This window comes from Scyliorhinus torazame, chromosome 9 (assembly GCF_047496885.1).
Source record: "Scyliorhinus torazame isolate Kashiwa2021f chromosome 9, sScyTor2.1, whole genome shotgun sequence".
NCBI classification, from domain to species: domain Eukaryota; kingdom Metazoa; phylum Chordata; class Chondrichthyes; order Carcharhiniformes; family Scyliorhinidae; genus Scyliorhinus; species Scyliorhinus torazame.
In genome coordinates, this window is record NC_092715.1 from 213,654,369 (window position 1) to 213,672,449 (window position 18,081).

At 43.3% G+C, this 18,081-nt stretch overlaps 1 protein-coding gene across 2 annotated transcripts in view; it reads left to right on the top strand.

Moving 5' to 3' along the window:
* The first annotated feature begins 1,173 nt into the window (after window positions 1-1,173).
* Window positions 1,174-18,081, top strand: part of snapc3 (small nuclear RNA activating complex, polypeptide 3) — a 46,738-nt gene continuing 29,830 nt past the window's right edge. Inside the window, exons 1-5 of one of the 2 annotated variants that reach the window (XM_072517059.1) lie at window positions 1,175-1,449; window positions 5,116-5,193; window positions 9,061-9,145; window positions 10,893-10,997; window positions 17,809-17,958. In XM_072517059.1, coding sequence (XP_072373160.1) covers window positions 1,199-1,449; window positions 5,116-5,193; window positions 9,061-9,145; window positions 10,893-10,997; window positions 17,809-17,958 — 669 coding nt within the window. In that variant the 5' untranslated portion in view covers window positions 1,175-1,198. Of the gene's footprint in view, window positions 1,450-5,115; window positions 5,194-9,060; window positions 9,146-10,892; window positions 10,998-17,808; window positions 17,959-18,081 lie in introns of both variants that reach the window. The other variant, XM_072517060.1, reaches the window with a different exon arrangement.

Consider the following 18,081-nt stretch of genomic DNA (forward strand, 5'->3'; position numbering starts at 1 on the left):
ACTAATCTGGGGCTTAGCATCTAGGTCGTATCCAATATTCCTCCAATTGCCAGAGGCCTGCACTATATCAAGCCTCCAAACGCAGGCCTGGAGTCTATGATGGTGGTGTGCGGCATCATTGTGGCTGGCACTGCTGCCTCACAGCGCCAGGGACCAGTTTAATTCTGGCCTCGGGTGACTGTCTGTGTGGAGTTTGTACGTTCTCCCAGTGTCTGCATGGGTTTCCTCCGGGTGCTCCGGTATCCACCCACAGTCGAAAGATTTGCAGGTGAGGTGGATTTGCTATGCTAAATTGTCCCTTGATGTCCAGGGACGTGCAGGTTAGGTTATGGGATTATGGGGACAGGTAGAACATAGAACATAGAATTTACAGTACAGGAGGCCATTCAGCCCATCGAGTCTGCACCAGCTCTTAGAAAGAGCACCCTACCCAAGCCCACACCTCCCATAACCCAGTAACCCCACCCAGCACTAAGGGCAATTTTGGACACTGAGGGCAATGTAGCACGGCCAATCCACCTAACCTGCACATCTTTGGACTGTGGAGGAAACTGGAGCACCTGGGGGAAACCCACGCAGACACGGGGAGGACGTGCAGACTCCGCACAGACAGTGACCCAAGCCGGGAATCGAACCTGAGACCCTGGAGCTGTGAAGCAACTGTGCTAACCACTATGCTACCGTGCTGCCCCGTAGGGGTACCGTAGCGGTAACAACTTGTAAATAGGCGGACTGCTCATTCAAAGGGTGGATGCAGACTCGATGGGCCGAATGGTCTCCTTCTGCACTGCAGGGATTCTATGGAGGAGACATTTGGGGGCCTGGTTTAGCCTATGTCTTTGTTATGTCCAGTGCCAGGCGGTCCATCCTACATGATTAGACTATTTTACAGTGGGCAACAGTGGCTTGTTGGGTCATTTCAGAGAGCAGTTAAGAGGCTGTGTCAACCATATTGTTGTGGATCTAGAGTCATATGCACGTCAGACTAGATAAGAGCAAGATATTTCCTTCTCTCAAGGACATTCATCAGCGGCAATGGTGAAGGAACTCTTTTCATTTTTAGTTTTGATGCAGCAATTGTACCTTAAGAGTGGCCTTGGCGCGTTGTTCTCTGGGAATGTATGGTGACGACACTTCCGGCGGATTGGACTACAACCCCCACAATGCCCCCGTCCCCACTTCGCCCAAAGGAAACAACATGGCGGCGGGGCCGAGTGGGACCGGGGCCGCTGGAGCCTCCAGCCTCTGCCGCATTCCGGACTACGAGCTGCTGAACGTGAACTCGAAAGTTTTCTGCGTCGGTTCTTTCGGTAGCCTGTGGCGGGAGAAGCTGGAGAAGGCGCACCTGGGCTTACAGGAGGGCGAGGAGGCGGTGCAAGTGGAGCAGCAGTTGGCAACGCAGCTGGACCTCCCCTCCGATATGGTGGAGGAGCTGCAGCTGGTGTGCGGGTGAGGGCCATGTCTGGAGCTCGCTGACGAGGAAAAGGGAGGGAAATGAAGCCGCTCTGTTTCTCTCCACAGACGCAATGACTGGGAAAACCGTTGCCGAAGCGAGAATTTGAGTCTGCAGAAGCACCACCGCAAAATTGTCTCATTGGTTGAAAGTTTGCACGTGAGGGATATTTTCCTTCCCAGAGGACCGTAATATCGCCTGCTGCCTACTAGGATAAAGGAGCCAGGGCCAGTACTAGTCTGCCTGCTGAAAAATGCTAAGTGCCCCACGTAAACCTACAAGTCTTTAATTGCTTAACAAGCATATCTATAGTAGAGCAGGGCACACATTCATGCTGCAACTTGCAATTGATGGTATTGGCACACTAAAATATAAGAAAGACTTCACATAGCCGATTCTTATAATACCCCCAAGATGGTTGTTACAGAATTGGTTTATGGTTGGACACTCGAGACTCCTTCCAAGATAATTTCTCTGCTTAATGGATAAGCTAGAATCCATTATAAGGGAACAAATTGCAGAAGAATCTTTTAGAAGGCTTTTCTTACTTAGCAACGTTTGAGGGAGTGGGGAAGGCGAAGCGAGCCCGTCTGGTCTTCTGCTTTGTTCTCCTTCTCATCCATTCACACATAATCACACAAATGACATTCGGACTCCTACAATGCAATTAGTCATTCCGGCTCGAAGGAAACCACCCTACAATGCAATTAGTCATATGTTCAATCTTCTGAGAATATTGATTTGGTAGCGCTAGAAATAACAGCTGCAATCCAAAACATTTTTTAAAAATGTTCATTTCTCAAAGAATATGATTCAGAACTTGTGTAAACTCAGAATCTGAGAATGCTTACAGCACAGGAGGCTGTTTGGCCTGTATAGTCTGTACTGACTCTCAGCAAGAACAAATCACCTAATCTCTCTCGCCAACTTTTTCTCACAGTCTTGCAGTGTTATTTTTACCAGATAATTAACCAATACTCTTGAAGATTAAATCTCCTTCACTAGACACTCGTATTGTACATTCCAGATCCGAATCACTTGCTGCCTTATATCACCATTGCTTGTTTTGCCAATCACCTTAATCATTATCCTCAGGTTCTCACTCCTTCCACCAATGAGAATAGTTTCCATATCTACTTTGTCCGGGTCCATCATGATTTTGAACAGTTCCATTAAATCTCTTGATCTTCTCCAAGGGGAACAGCTCTAGCTTATAAATGCCATTTAAGAATTTTCAATTCACTGCCTTGGAATAAGATAGATGGAAAGAAAAATTCAATGATGGCGAGCTTAAAAAAGCTACAAATGCGTAGCATTTTCTGACTATGGCTACTGTGTTAATACAGATCCAATTACTATATTTTCCTGCTCACTTTTCTTCATGAATTTAGTCCATTTAAATCATCGATGCAAGGCCAATCTCCATTTTCTTTGATTACAGTTTTATTTGGTTATAATCCTTTTACATTGTAGTCTTGGTTTTGAGGGGAATGTCTGAAGGGTACTGCTGTTCTGAATTTTACTTTATGTAGTTCAGCTACTCCTGTGGATCTGGCCAGTGTAATAATGCCACAGTTATGACTCTGTGTTTGACTACAATGCTGTCACTTCCAATAACATACTTCGTTCAGAGCATCCTTTGATTGTAAGATTTAAACACTTTAAGGAGGGCTTACTTGTGCTATTCAAGATGGTTTTGTACATGCGTAACATTGTCCAAAGATGTGCAGGTTAGGCGCATTGGCTTTTCTAAATTGCCCTTGGTGTCCAAGAAGGTTGGCTTGGGTTACGGGGATAAAGGGAGATAGGGTGGAAGTGTGGGGCTTGAGTGGGGTGCTCTTTCCAAGGGCCGGTGCAGACTCGATGGGCTGAATGGCCTCCTTCCGCACTGTCGATTCTATGATTGTCATCCATTGCACATTCTGAAGATTGGCAAATAGAGAACTCTAAAGTCAAGAAGGAGGGAGTCTCACTTCTCATTATTCATTCTATTAAAACCCTTCATCTCTTTTTATCTTTGTTCTTTTCACCTCTATATTAAATCATTGCTTAGCTATCTCTGCAATAAGGAGAACAATCCTAGTTTCTTTAGTCTGTCCACATAACTTTTAAGTCCTGAACCCTGGTACTATTCCAGTAAATTTCCCTACACTACCAAGGCTTGACATCCTCTAAAGTTGCAAAGCACTGCCCGAAAATAATATTTGACAACATTTGAAAAGGATGTCTAATAAGTGACTGTTATGTCAGAATAGGGCACATGACTCTAGTTTGAAGTGAAGTGGGTCATCCTGTTGAGCACTAGCAATGGAAAAGGGAGGGCTTCTTTTCTAGTCATAGCAGTGATTTTACAAAAATTGATATAGTGCTTAACTATTTGGTGTTTCTCACAATATTAATGATTTTAGACTAAAATGATTTGCTTTTCTTTCCAAAACGTAATTGCTTTTTAATTTATTTGGGTGACTTGTAAAAGCCAAAATGTGTTCTTCAAGGTTGGCAGTGATGTTTAATTTAGGGGCGGCACAGTAGTTAGCACTGGGGACCCGGGTTCAATTCCGGCCTTGGGTGACTGGAGTTTGCACTTTCTCTCGGTGTCTGCATTGGTTTCCTCTGGGTGCTCCAGTTTCCTCCCACAGTCTAAAAGTGTGCAAATTAGGTGGATTGGCCATAATAAATTGTCCCTTAGCATCCAAAGGTTAGGTGGGGGTTACAGGGTTGCATGTGTGGACTGAGCTTAGGTGGGGTGCTCTTTCAGATGGTCAGTGTAGACATGGTGGACCAAATGGCCTCTTGCACTGAAGAGATTCAATGATTTTTGAGCTGTGAGAAATAGACCAGGACTAGGGACTGTTAGGGCAAGTAAAGGACAAACCAGACAAGGCTCTTGTTTATAATGTGTCCAGTGGATTCTGCTGGAGGCTGCCTTTGTTGACTTTGGGAGAATATAGTGAATCAGACTTGGCAGTAATACCAAGGTAATCTGCCCAGGTTCTCATGAAGGTCGGACACAGCTGTGGTCAAAGTGAGGTTCTGACATGAGTGAAAATATCCTAATGTTGCATGGGCAGAGAAATTTACTTCCATTGTTTGCCTTCGATCTTTTTTTCCCCTACTCGCACTGTTCAAATAAATGGAATTTTGTGCTTTGGTTAATTTGACATCAAGCAAAGGTTACTGGGAGCTGAGTTAGTTACGATTGGATGAAAATTGCTTTTATAATTGGACTACGTTCTAGCAACCATAATGGTTAAATGGCGTGGCTGTGGAGATATCTTACATCTTCAAATACTGTGAAATGTTTTGATTGAGGGTGGTCACATGGTGATGAATTATGAATCAAACGTTTTTGGGAAGACATTAACAGTTTGTATAGGCCATCTTGCTGTCCTGAACCCAAAGTATAGTCATTGGGGCTCACCAATCTTGGCAACGAGGGATGCTTGCCCTGCTTGTTGGGATAAATTCATAGGCAGAAGGGACAAAATAAAGGCCCCTAAATGATGTAATTTGGAAATGTGACCGTCTCCAACTATGTACACACTATAAGATTAATTCCGGATGGCGTGTTCAGTAGTGTTTTCTCATTTGTGAAATACGGACAGCCATCCTGCATTGCAGGTTCACACAACACCCAATGGAAATATTTCTTTGTTTTGCAGTGTTGATACATTGAAGTGCACAGAAGAGGAGACCAATACAGAAGTCATCCCAGAAGATACAGAGCTCGTCACATTGGCGTATGTATTTTAAAAAATATATATTTGTCCATCTCTCCACCTGAGCTCACCTATCACCATCTCTCCTCTTAGTCCACTGTCTCCATTTTCACTCTACCCCCAGCAATTGCATGGCCTTGGGCTCACACTTCCTGGCTTTTGTGTGACAGGAATATCTTTTCCTAGAATCCATAGGGACTGAGAAAGCCCTCTAGTCCTGTGATAGGTAGTTAGCCAAAGTCCACAAGGGGTCGTAGTCATCGCTCACTGTTAGAGAGAGAGAGGGAGACAAGTGTTTATATAGCTTGAGGGGCACCACTCCGCACCAAGCATGGGCAAGACAAGGAGACCACAGCTGGTATGGGGATTGGATCTAGGTTGGACCATGGATGAGCCGTAATGTAAGATGACATTGGATGCAGTGACTTTTCTTGAATTTATTGCCCCATTTATTTCCTTTTCCTGGGCTACTTGTGGCATTAAGGGCAAATCTGCCCACCAACCCATTGCACTTTGAATTCTGCAATTAAGTAGAATACATAGCTTATTTAAAAAAGGATTTCTGTATTCCTTCCCCAATTGTGTGTCGCACCCTTGTAAAAACACTGCTTGGCATAATGGTACACGGTCTTCTCCCTTTAGATCCTGATCTGATAACGAATTACAGATGGCCTTTAATGCAGCACATACATTTGCAACTTAAAACGTTGGGCATACAGGTAAGTCTGTGTAGGTTTCCTCCGGGTACTCCGGTTTCCTCTCACTAAGTGCCGAAAGATGTGCTTGTAAGGTGAATTGGACATTCTGAATTCTCCCTCAGTGTACCGGAACAGGTGCCAGAGTGTGGTGACTAGGGGATTTTCACACTGTAAGCCTACTTGTGACACTAATAAAAATGATATGATAATCAGTCTTTCCAATGCTATTTTGGATTCTAACCTGGACAGTATCCAATTCCTTTGTCCAGTACCTTAGTACCCCCCTTCACTTTTTATTTTAGGATTCACATATCGCACCATTTAACAATAAATCACAGAACAAAGTTTATTATTCAGCACCCAGTAACTTGCTTTCCACATTTCAAAATATGCAATCAAATTATTACTGGTCAGTATTCAATAACCCTTTCTCCACATTTTGAAATCCCACAAGCGACCCCACTTTTGTTACGGTCCCAGGTGATGTTATAACTAGGACATAGAACATACAGTGCAGAAAGAGGCCATTCGGCCCATTGAGTCTGCACCGACCCACTTAAACCCTCACTTCCACCCTATCTCCATAAACCAATAAGCCCTCCTAACCTTTTTGGTCACTCAGGGCAATTTATCATGGCCAATCCACCTAACCCGCACGTCTTTGGACTGTGGGAGGAAACCGGAGCACCCGGAGGAAACTGGACCAGATGATCCCAGAATGGCACCCTGGCTCAAAGATCGGAGCTTTAACTTTAAAGTCAGAGAACCGCAAATTAGTTTAAAAAATTTTTAAAAATAAATTTAATGTACCGAATTCAATTTTTCCAATTTAGCGTGGCCAATCTACCTACCCTGCACATCTTGTGGGGGCAAAACCCACGCAAACACACGGAGAATGTGCAAACTCTATGCGGACAGTGACCCAGAGCCGGGATCGAACCTGGGAATTCGGTGCCGTGAGGCAGCATTGCTAACCAATGTGCACCGTGCTGCCCCTCCGCGAATTAGTTTTAACAAGAAGAAAAACATTTATTAAACATGGAAAAATGAGGTTATAATATAATATTCCTTTACTCCTCCCTTAATTTGAATTTAAAGATTAACATGGATTACAAAGAACTCCTTAAGCACCAATGGCCTCATTCACACAAAAAATCCCTTTAAAATATACAGGATGACTGTGATAAGACACACTCCTCTCTGAACCCAAGTGAGTGTTTGGTTATTTCACCTCAAAATCCCCCCCAGATGATTCTTATACTGTGAGTCACCTTGTCTGACTGAACTGCAACTTCCACACGAGTGATTTCAAATTCCGCTTTCAAAAGACATACTTTCAAATCTTTTCAATTATGCTTTCCCATCGCTGTTTCCATCAAGGCTTCGTTTCAGGTTTTACACCTCTCCCTTTAGGTTCCCTTTAAAGGCTTTTATACAAACTCCAAGGTCCAGCCACTGATTTCCACAATTATTTCAAATAATATCTCCCAAACTGTAGTAATTTCTCTCAAATCATAGCCCTACTGGAGATTCTGGTCTCTCATGATCCAGTGCCTTTTCAGCTCTTGACTTTACTGAACAGTAATCGTTTTTGGTTCCCAGTTCCCTCTGTTCCGTTAACTCCAGGCTTCTTGGACATTTCTCTTAATTTTGCCAGTTTCCTCAACTAGCTGGGCTTTAGGTTTCTGGCATCTGTTTTCTTAATAGTATGGCTTTTCTTCTAGCAAGGCCAAGAGAGATGTTCCTTCTCCAGCATTCTAAAACCAACTGCTTCTAGCAGAGTTGGGAGCGCTGCCTTTTCTCTCGTTATCTATCTCCAACTGCAATCAAATTAGTTAAACTAAAACTTAAAAGTTTCAACGTTTCTCCATCTTACAAGGCCCCAGCTGCTAAGCAACGCCTGCATGCCTCTGCTGACCCATTTATTCTTCATGCCATCTCTAAGCACAGTGTGAACTTAAGCCACCCCCACACATACAAAACACCTTTGTCCAACATGAATCTAACTATAGGTTTAACCCTTCCAGGCCCAGAAGCATTAAATTGAACCCACTTAAAAATATACCTTATTTCTAATGTTTACCAACTTTGCTTTCCTAACCGCATTCACCAACTAAATCGTGACAGGTGGAGCAGAAAGTTTATTCCACGGTTGTCGGCATCACTGGCAAGGACAGCATTTATTGTCCATTTTTAGCTGCTTTAGTACAACTGAGTGGCTTGCTAGTCCACTTCAGAGGTCTATTAAGAGTCAGCCATGTTGGTGCTGTACTGGAGTCGCGTATCGGTCAAACTTGGTAAGGCTGGCAGGTGTCTGTCTCTAAAGCATCCAAGTAAATCATATTGGTGAACCAGTTGGGTTTTTAATCTCCGTCCAACAGCTACGTGTTCACTTTTCTGATCCCAACTTTATATTTTGAGACTTGGGGGAACAACATTGAATTTGCTCTCGAAATGCCAAGCTGGAATTTGGATTTGGATTCTCTGGATTATTAGTCCATGCCTCTGGATCGCCAGTTCAATAACATAACCATTCCACAAACCTTATTGCATCTTGGTTGTTGGTAACATATTTTCATACTATAAGGATTTTAATAACTATTAAAATACATCTGGAGCAAGTAGTTCACATTGTTGGGAATATCCACCTCTTTCACTTTATTTAAAAAAAAAGTACGTAATCCAGAGAAAATGTTATTTACTTGAAGTAGCAGTTTGAAAACCAGTTTAATCATATAAAATAAATCTCACACAAGCTTTATATACACACAAGTGGATGAAGAAACTTTAGCAAAGACTGTTTTAAATTATATTTGGGGGCCAATTTAGCTGACTTGCCTAGACAGCTGGTTTGTGATGCAAGGCCAGTAGTGTGGGTTCAATTCCCATACCAGCTGAGGTTATTCATGAAGGCCCCGCCTTCTCAACCTTGATCCTCATGTTAAATCACCAGCAGTCAGCCCTCCCCCTCAAAGGGGAAAGCAGCCTATGGTCATCTGGGTCTATGGTGACTTTACCTTTACTCATGGGCAGAAAAATATCAAAGAAGACCAAATATAGGCCATTGTCAAAATTCATCATCCAAAGAATGGTCAGCATTTGGGATGGACTTCCAGGAAGAACATTGAAGCCAAATAGTTCGATACTATTCTCGATATTTGTTTTACCTTAAAATTATTTTCTTATCCAGAATCCGAAGGAAAGTAATTGAAAAGCGAGAGGCACGTTTGGTACATGATCGTACCTGCAGACAGGAAACGTTTGATTATGAACATGTAAGTTTATTTTCTTTTATCATCATTTTGTTTGTTTTAGTTTAGAAACCATTTTTGCAGCAAATTATATTTGAATTTATGCTTATTTGACTCACTGCTCCTTGAAGTTATGAAAATTCAGCATGAAAAAAGCTTGTAAAGTTTAAAAAAAAAATTAAAACTTTGGGGATTCACTGCAAGTGCACCTTTCACCTTGACAAATGACGGGACAGCCTTGTAGCTCCTTAACCAATTAGGTTTATTGATTGATAATTAAGCAGAGGATGGATTACGGTGGTGGTGTATTAAAGTAGTTGGGTGCAAAAGGAGAAATAGAGCAGGAAAGAAAACTTGGGATTGAGAGAGAAATGAGAAACAAATTAACATACATTTCAGCATATAACTTGACCATTCAAGCCTCGATCCTTTCAAAAGTGGGGCTCAACTTGTATGTGGAGTATAACAGTGAACTGCTGGCATGGGTAGTTGTCATTTTGCAATGTCAGTGGCATCCAATGCAGACAGTGGGTGTAACTTGAACTCACCTGTATCGCCTTGCCTAATCTCTTGTGCTCAATTATAAAGTACCAGTAAGTAAGACATGCATTTGTGGGATGAAAGATTAGGTTGACGACCAATGAGAGCACAACATGCCATGACTGAAATGGGTGGGTGTTGTCGACTTGTATGCCAAGTATATGCAAATACATAAATTTTGGGGCTAGAAAAATGGGGTTGTCTTCTGAAGTGCAATTTAGGGTAAAAAAGAATAAAAGATATTTTTAAAATTTCCCACAATTCACTACCTGAAGGAATGAGATTCCGTACTTTTAATTCTTTACTTTCTGGGCCAGAGTGGTTGATTGGCCATCAATAATGATGATAACAAAAGTAAAAGAAAATCTGAAATCAAAACAAAATGCTGGAAATGCTCTGGCAACATTTTTTTGGAGCGAGAAATGAAATGAAAATCGCTTATTGTCACAAGTAGGCTTCAAATGAAGTTACGGTGAAAAGCCCCTAGTCGCCACATTCCGGCGCCTGTTCGGGGAGGCTGTTACGGGAAATAGAGTTAACGTTTCAGATCCGTGACATTTCATCAAAAATGATCATTCTAAACTTTAACTCTGTTGTTCTCTCTGCTGATGCTGCCTAATTTGCCAAGGCTTGCTAATATTTCCTGTTTTATCAACACTTCGCACAATGTTAAATGTTGTCTTGTGCTATTAATTGCTAAACTTAATTTCCTGTGGCAAGTTTAATGGGCAATTAATGTGAAAATCCAGCAATATTATGAAAAAGTTGAGGGCAAGGTTGTGTTTTTGTGAAGTAACCGGCGGAGCAGCACAATGTGTCCAGGAACTTGTGGCAGTTTGCAGTTCATACGGTATCCCTCACTTGCACAAGTTGCTGGCCAATGTGTATATTATTTATGTTTATGTTTACTCAAGTGGTTTGTACATAAAATGTTCACTACCATGAAGCCTACCTTTCTGTGGTTTTATTTTTTATTAGTCTGTAGGAAATAGTTGGAAATGTTAATCCATTATCACTCACTAAACCCAGAAAGGACTTGTGAATTTGCGTGGAACTGGATGTTAAACTTTTCATATCGTAGGTGAAGTAAGTCATGCGGTTCTTTGAGGCAGAATTAAATGTTGATAAATTTCAAAAATCTCAAAATTCTGCTTAGCTTGAAAGTCTGATACTGCTGCAGTTAGTTACAGGAGTGGTCTGACGCTTTTTTCCTTTATTTTGTGTAATCCAGGAAATGCAAACTGTAGGAAGGAAGCCCAGTCATCCAGAAGATTCCATTGCAGCTGGAGAAGTGATCCTAACTATTAATGTCTACTCTCCCATTATATTTATTAAGGTGGGTATTGTGTTATAAGTTCAACCATTTTGTTGGTCACTAGTCACATCTTGATCTCTAAATAGTCAACCTATGTCAAATTGCATGTCTGATTGGTAAATAAAAATGGGTGATGTACACCACCTTTCGCCATGTGATCGCAATACTCATTCACACGATGCAAGTATGGACTTTAACCGTTTCGTGTTTTTTGTAAATTGACAAAGCAAAACCGCTTGAGTCACAGAGTTTCACCCCAACTATATGGTGTAGAATTTTAGTCTCCGAGTTTTCTCCCCATTTCCCATTCAGTTTGGTCTTTGTACCTTTCTAATCCATTTTGTCTCGTGTACTTGTCTAGTTTCTTTATAAAAACATCTGTACTCTTTCCTTATTCACTTTCGGACATTCCACAATCTAATCCCACTCAGGAAATAAATTTCCCCTTAACTTCCTTACTGGCATTTTTAGTAATTGTCTTGTATTTATGGCCCTGGTTTATGATTCTCCCACAAGTAGTAACATTTTTACCACCCCAACTCATTGATAATTTTAAATTAATTTATCTGACACTCTCTAACTCTTCACCTTTCTTAAGAGTCCCAACCTGTGCAAACTTTCATAGGAACGGGGTAGGCCATTCCGCCCCTCGAACCTATCCTGCCATTCAATGAGATCATGGCTGATCTGTGACCTAACTCCATATACCTGCCTTTGGCCCATATCCCTTAATATCTTTGCTTAACAAAAGCCTGTCTGTCTCACATTTAAAATTAACAACTGATCTAGCTCCAACTACTGTTTGTGGGAGAGAGCTCTAATCCTCTACCACCCTTTGAGTGAAGGAGTTCTTTCTAACCTCTCTCCTGAATGGCCTAGCCCTAATTTTTAGACTGTACCCCCTAGTTTTAAAATCTCCAATTAGTGGAAATAGTTTATCTTTATCTACCCTGTCTTTCCCTGTTAATATATTGAATACTTTGATCAGATCACCCCTTAACCTTCAAAGTTCTAGCAAAAACAGGTCTCATTTGCATAATGTCTCCTCTTAACTTAACTCCTGTAATCCAGGTGTCATTTTTGCAAACCTACATTGCACTCCCTTCAAGGCTGAAATATCCTTCCTAACGTGGTTCCCAGAACTGGTCTCAGTACTCCAAGTAGGGTCGAACCAGGGTTTTGTATAACTGCAACATAACCCCTTTATATGTCTTTATATTCCAGTCCTTTAGATATAAAGGCCAGCATTTCATCAGTCCTTTTTTTGGCACTTTTTCCTGGCATTTTAAGGATCTATGCGCCTGAACCCCCAATTCTTTGGACATCCACCGTGCCTAACCGCTCTCCATTTAGAAAGTACGCTGCTCTGCCCTTTTTTGGTCCAAAATGGATAACCTCGCACTTCCATCTGCCCCAATTATTTCCCTTCACGTAGTCTGTCTATATCGCCTTGCAATTTAATGCTTTCATCTTGGCCATCTACAATGCCACCTAACTTTGTATCATCCGCAAATTTGTATATATGACTTGCTATGCCATTACTCAAGTCATTAATGAATAGTGTGAATAATTGAGTTATCAACACCGATCCCTGTCGTATAACACTCGTCACCTCCTGCCAATTTAGAGTAATTACCCATTATCCCCGCTCAGTCACCTGCCACTCAACCAATTTCTCAACCATGTCAATAATTTTCCCTCAACTCCATGGGCTTCCACTTTAGATAACAGTCTCTTGCGTGGGACTTAATCAAATTACTTCTGGAAGTCCATATGAATAACATTCATAGACATTCCCCTGTCCATTACCTTAGTCACCTCTTCAAAAAATTCAATAAAATTAGTCAGGCATGGGGCAGCGCAGTGGTTAGCACTGCTGCCTCACGATGCCGAGGACCCGGGTTCGATCCCTGCCCCGGTTCACTGACTGTGTGGAGCTTGCACATTCTCCCCGTGTCTGCGTGGGTCTCACCCCCACAACCCAAAAAGATGTGCATGGTAGGTGAATTGGCCACGCTAAATTGCCCCTTAATTGGGGGAAAAAAAGAACTGTGTACTCTAAATTGATATAAAAAATGATTAATCAGCATGATTTCCCCTTCACAAATCAACGCTGGCTCTCCCTGAACAACTGAAATATTTCGAGGTGACCAGTTACCCCATCCCTGATTATAGACTCAAGCAATTTCCCCACCTTAGATGTTCGACCATCTGGCCTATATTTCCCTGGTTTCTGCTTTCACCCTTCTTAAAGTGGAGTGATGTGCAATTTCCCAATCCAGAGGGACTACTCTTGAATCTAGGGAACTCTGGAAAATTATAGTTGGGGCATCTATAATGTGTTTCAATGTTCTTCCTTTAACACCCTTGGATGGAGACTCCCGGTGACGGCGGGCGGGAGGCGGCCGCACAATGGAGGGCTCCCGTTCGGGAACGACATTTTCGGGGCTTTAAGCCCGGTCCCAGTGTTCACGGAGGTGGCAAAAGCAGGAAGAAACAGTGAAGGCACAGTGAAGAAGAAGAAAAATGTCGAGGGTAAACAAAAAATCATCCGTAAAGAAAACAGCTGAAGGTCCGTCGGGGAGTGGAAAGGTCACCGCGGGGTCACCAAGGAAAATGGAGGCTGGAGCACCAGTGGAGGCCGCATTGCTTACGGCTGAAGAAATAACTAAGGTGATGGCTGCGGAATTAAAAAGGCAGTTTACAAGATACATGGAGACAATGAGGAAGGAGATGAGAGAGGTTTTGAATGCGCTGGTGGAGGAGGCGATTTCCCCGGTGACGAAGGCGGTGGCGAGCGCAGTGGCGGAGGTGTGTGAGCAAGGGGAGGCGCTGAAGGAAGTGGAGGAGACATTATTGCAGCACGGTGATCAACTTGCCTCGATGGGGAAGGAGATGCGGAAGGTGATGGACATTAACAAGGATCTGCGAGGAAAAATGGAAGACCTGGAAAACCGATCCAGGCGACAGAATTTGAGGATTTTGGGGCTGCCCGAAGGAGTTGAAGGACTGAGGCCGACTGAGTATTTTGCTGCGATGCTGGCGAAACTATTGGGGGAGGGGCAGGATCCCTCCCGATATGAACTGGATCGGGCTCATCGGGCGTGGAGGCCTGTACCAATGGCGAGTGAGCCGCCAAGGGTAGTGACTCTGTGCTTCCGTAGGTACAGTGTGAAGGAGAAGGTCCTGAGCTGGGCCAAGCAGAAGCGGGTGGTGCAGTGGGCTGGAGCTGGTATACGTGTATACCAGGACTTTACGGTGGAGCTGGCGAGGACGCGGGCTGCCTTAACCGGGTGAAGAGGGCACTGTACATTAGCACGGTGCAGTGCGGCATTGTATATCCAGTGAAGCTGAGGGTGACTTACAAGCTCAAGGACTTATATTTTGGAACGGCGGAAGCAGCGGAGGAGTTTGCGAAGGCAGAGGGACTGTGGCAGAACTGAGAAATTGAGAAATGGCCATGTGCCGATGTGACCTCATGACTGACTGTATTTTCCTCTTTTTTTTTTTTTTGTTTTGCAGGTGCATGGGCTAAAGGAGCCAATGTATATATTTGGACAAGGGAAGTGATGAGACTTTCACTCGAAATGAGGGCTCTTTGGGGTGTAGGTGGATATGCGGGGTTTGTGTGCTAAAAGATGATTTCTGGGCTTTCCTAGGGCCGGGCAAGGGGGAAAGGGACCCAGGCGGGGGCTTCCACGCTGGCCGGTTTAAGCCAGCCAGTGAACGGGAGTGAGGTGGGGGGAGGGGCTGCGGCCATTGGAGCCTGGCAGAACAGGGTCCGAGTGGTCTAGCCGGGGTGGAAAGTTGGGGGGAAGGAACCGAGGTTGGGGGGAGGAGTTTTACAAGAGGCAGTGGACAGGAGGAGTTGGAGACTTGGGGGGCGGGGGGGGGAGGGGTGTACAACTCTTGGGTATCATGTACGGTACTCTTTCAGAGGTTGGAGGGTGTTGAGTGAAGGGGGGGGGAGGGAGAGTCGACTCTATAGGTCAATGGTGACCATGGGCAGTCCCGGACTCCTTTTTCTTTTTCTCCTTCTGTTTTTTGTTGCCACCGTGGGAGGGTTTGTTTTATTGGATGCATATATTGACAGGTGGGCCGTTGGTTGGGAGGATGGGATCGTTGGTATTGTTAAGGGGATTGATTTTGTATTTGTTACCATTTACTGTTTGTGGGTGGGATGTAAATTTTGAAGGAAAATGTGAAAATGGAGAATAAAAACATTTTTAATGTAATGCCGACTTGAATGGACTCTATATTATGTGGCAAATGCTCATCACTGTGAGCACACACGATGCAACGGTAATCCAGTGGGCTCCAATGAAAATCATAGATTATCATAGAATTTACAGTGCAGAAGGAGGCCATTCGGCCCATCGAGTCTGCACCGGCTCTTAGAAAGAGCATCCTACCCAAGGTCAATACCTCCACCCTATCCCCATAACCCAGTAACTGCACCCAATACTAAGGACAATTTTTGGACACTAAGGGCAATTTATCATGGCCAATCCACCTAACCTGTACATCTTTGGACTGTGGGAGGAAACCGGAGCACCCGGAGGAAACCCACGCACACACAGGGAGGATGTGTTGACTCCGCACAGACAGTGACCCAAGCCGGAATCTAACCTGGGACCCTGGAGCTGTGAAGCAATTGTGCTATCCACAATGCTACCGTGCTGCCCATCAGTAGCACAGTAATAAAAAATTTGGTGCTCCAAATTTGCTAGTGGTCCTCCAGTATCAACATTAAAAAAAACATTCACTTTGTATTTCAGTACTATGCTGAAAGCCCAACTCGATATCAACCGAAGGTTTGAATAAAATAGCAAATATTGTGCTTTACTTCCTTGGTTGACGAGCGATAGTAAATATGCGTGTGAAGTACAATGAACTGACCTGTTTATGGTGTTTTCTGCTCTAATTTGAATCATGGGAAATAGTGGCGTAGTGGTAACATCACTGGATTAGTAATCCAGAGACCAGGCTCCTATTTTGGGGCGGTGAGTTTAAATTCTTCCACTTCCCACCAATGAGGTTAAATTGACTGGCCTGTAATTGCTTTGTTTAACCTTGGATTGTTTTTTGAACAAGTGTATCATTTGTGATTCTCCAGACTTCTGGCACGACTTACCAATGCCTCCATGATTTCTGCCCTTGCTTCCCTCAACATCTCCAGAAACATTCCATCCTCTCCTGACTTATCAGTCTGCCTTTCTAGTATATCTTTTTCGTTTCGTAACCTATCCAGATCTCACTACTTTCCTTTTTGCTGTGACTTACTGTGACTTTTGCTGTGGCACATCTCCTTCTTTCGGAAAGAAGAATGTAAAGTACATACTTGACTTGGTATCTTCCGTCATGCCCTCTGCCTCCCCATGCATAGATCTTTCTGGTAATCATTCCCCCTCCTGTTAGATTTTTACTATTTATATGCCTGTAGAAGACATTTGGATTCACATTTTTGCTTTCTGCCACTCTCTTCCCATACACTCTGTCTCTTATTTCCTTTTTCACTTTCCCTCTGGACATCTATATTCAGCCTTGTATCATCAACCGTACACTTTTCATATCCACCTGTTTTCCTACTTCATCTTATTCTCTATCTCGTGTCACCCATAAACTGTGGCTTGGTTTGTCTACCTCTCCTCATGGCAATGTACCTTAATTCTACCCAAACGATCTCTTTAAAAGCAATCCGGTGTTCAATTGCAGTTTTATTTGCAAATCTTTGATTTCCATGTACCTGGGGCCAGTTTGTTTTCCTACTACTGGAACTGGCCCTCCTGCAATTATGTATTTTTATTCTAGATTGTTCCTTAACCTTATGGTACTATGATCATTCTGTCGATGGCCACAATGTTTTATCTATGTATGTCTACCCCAAGTCCATTTGGACATGCACCGCTTCTTTTTACCATTTAGGAAGTACTCCTGATTCTTCATTTTCAGGTTCTTTTATTGATTAATGATCTCCAAGTCAAGTTTAGCATGTTAATTACTAATGCTGTAATGTTCTGATGTGGCACTTGTTAAATATCAGCAGGCTATTTGATTAGTGCCATTACTGCTGCACATGATCCTTTTTATGGTTTACATCCAAATGACTCTTCTTGCAGTGGCTGCTGTATAATCACAAGTAGAAGGTAACTCTAAGGGCAGCACGGTAGCATTGTGGATAGCACAATTGTTTCACAGCTCCAGGGTCCCAGGTTCAATTCCGGCTTGGCTCACTTTGCGGAGTCTGCACATCCTCCCCGTGTCTGCGTGGGTTTCCTCCGGGTGCTCCAGTTTCCTCCCATAGTCCAAAGATGTGCAGGTTAGGTGGATTGGCCATGATAAATTGCCCTTGGTGTCCAAAATTTCCCTTAGTGTTGGGTGGGGTTACTGGGTTATGGGGATAGGGTGGAGGTGTTGACCTTGGGTAGGGTGCTCTTTTCAAGAGCCAGTGCAGACTCGATGGGCCGAATGGCCTCCTTCTGCACTAAATTCTATGATAATCTATGATAATGGACTTTCTCGTGCTGAATGCTGAGCCGGATTGTTATGCTTTCCTGTCATGGTTGCTGAGACCATCTTATTAGGAAACTGAATCTAGAATGTTCTCCATCTCTGTAACTCAGCTAGTCACTATAAACTTGCCATTGGTGTGCTCCGAAGCACTTTAACAGAAAAACTCCTGGCAAAACTTTAATGTAGAAACAGTTCCATTTTGCTGACAGCTACATAATTTGCAAGCCCATTTGGTGCTGTTTTTGTTTAGTAAAATAATATTTTATTTTGTTCAAAGATATTGTAATGCCATTGAAATATTTCAGTTATTCACCAACAGCACAGGGAGAAGAAGCCCCACCATACACTGCTAGTGTTGGGCAGTCAGAAGCTAACTGAGCTCAGGGATGCCATCTCTTGTGTCAGTGACCTTCAAATTGGTGGCGAATTCAGCAACACTCCAGACCTAGCTCCAGAACATATTTCCAAGGTATGCATTTCTGTACCTTTGAGTTCCATCTAGACACGGTATACAAAAGCTTATGGACCAATCTTGAATAAAAACAAAATGTTGGAAAACCTCAGGTCTGGCAGCATCTGTGGAGAGAGAAGC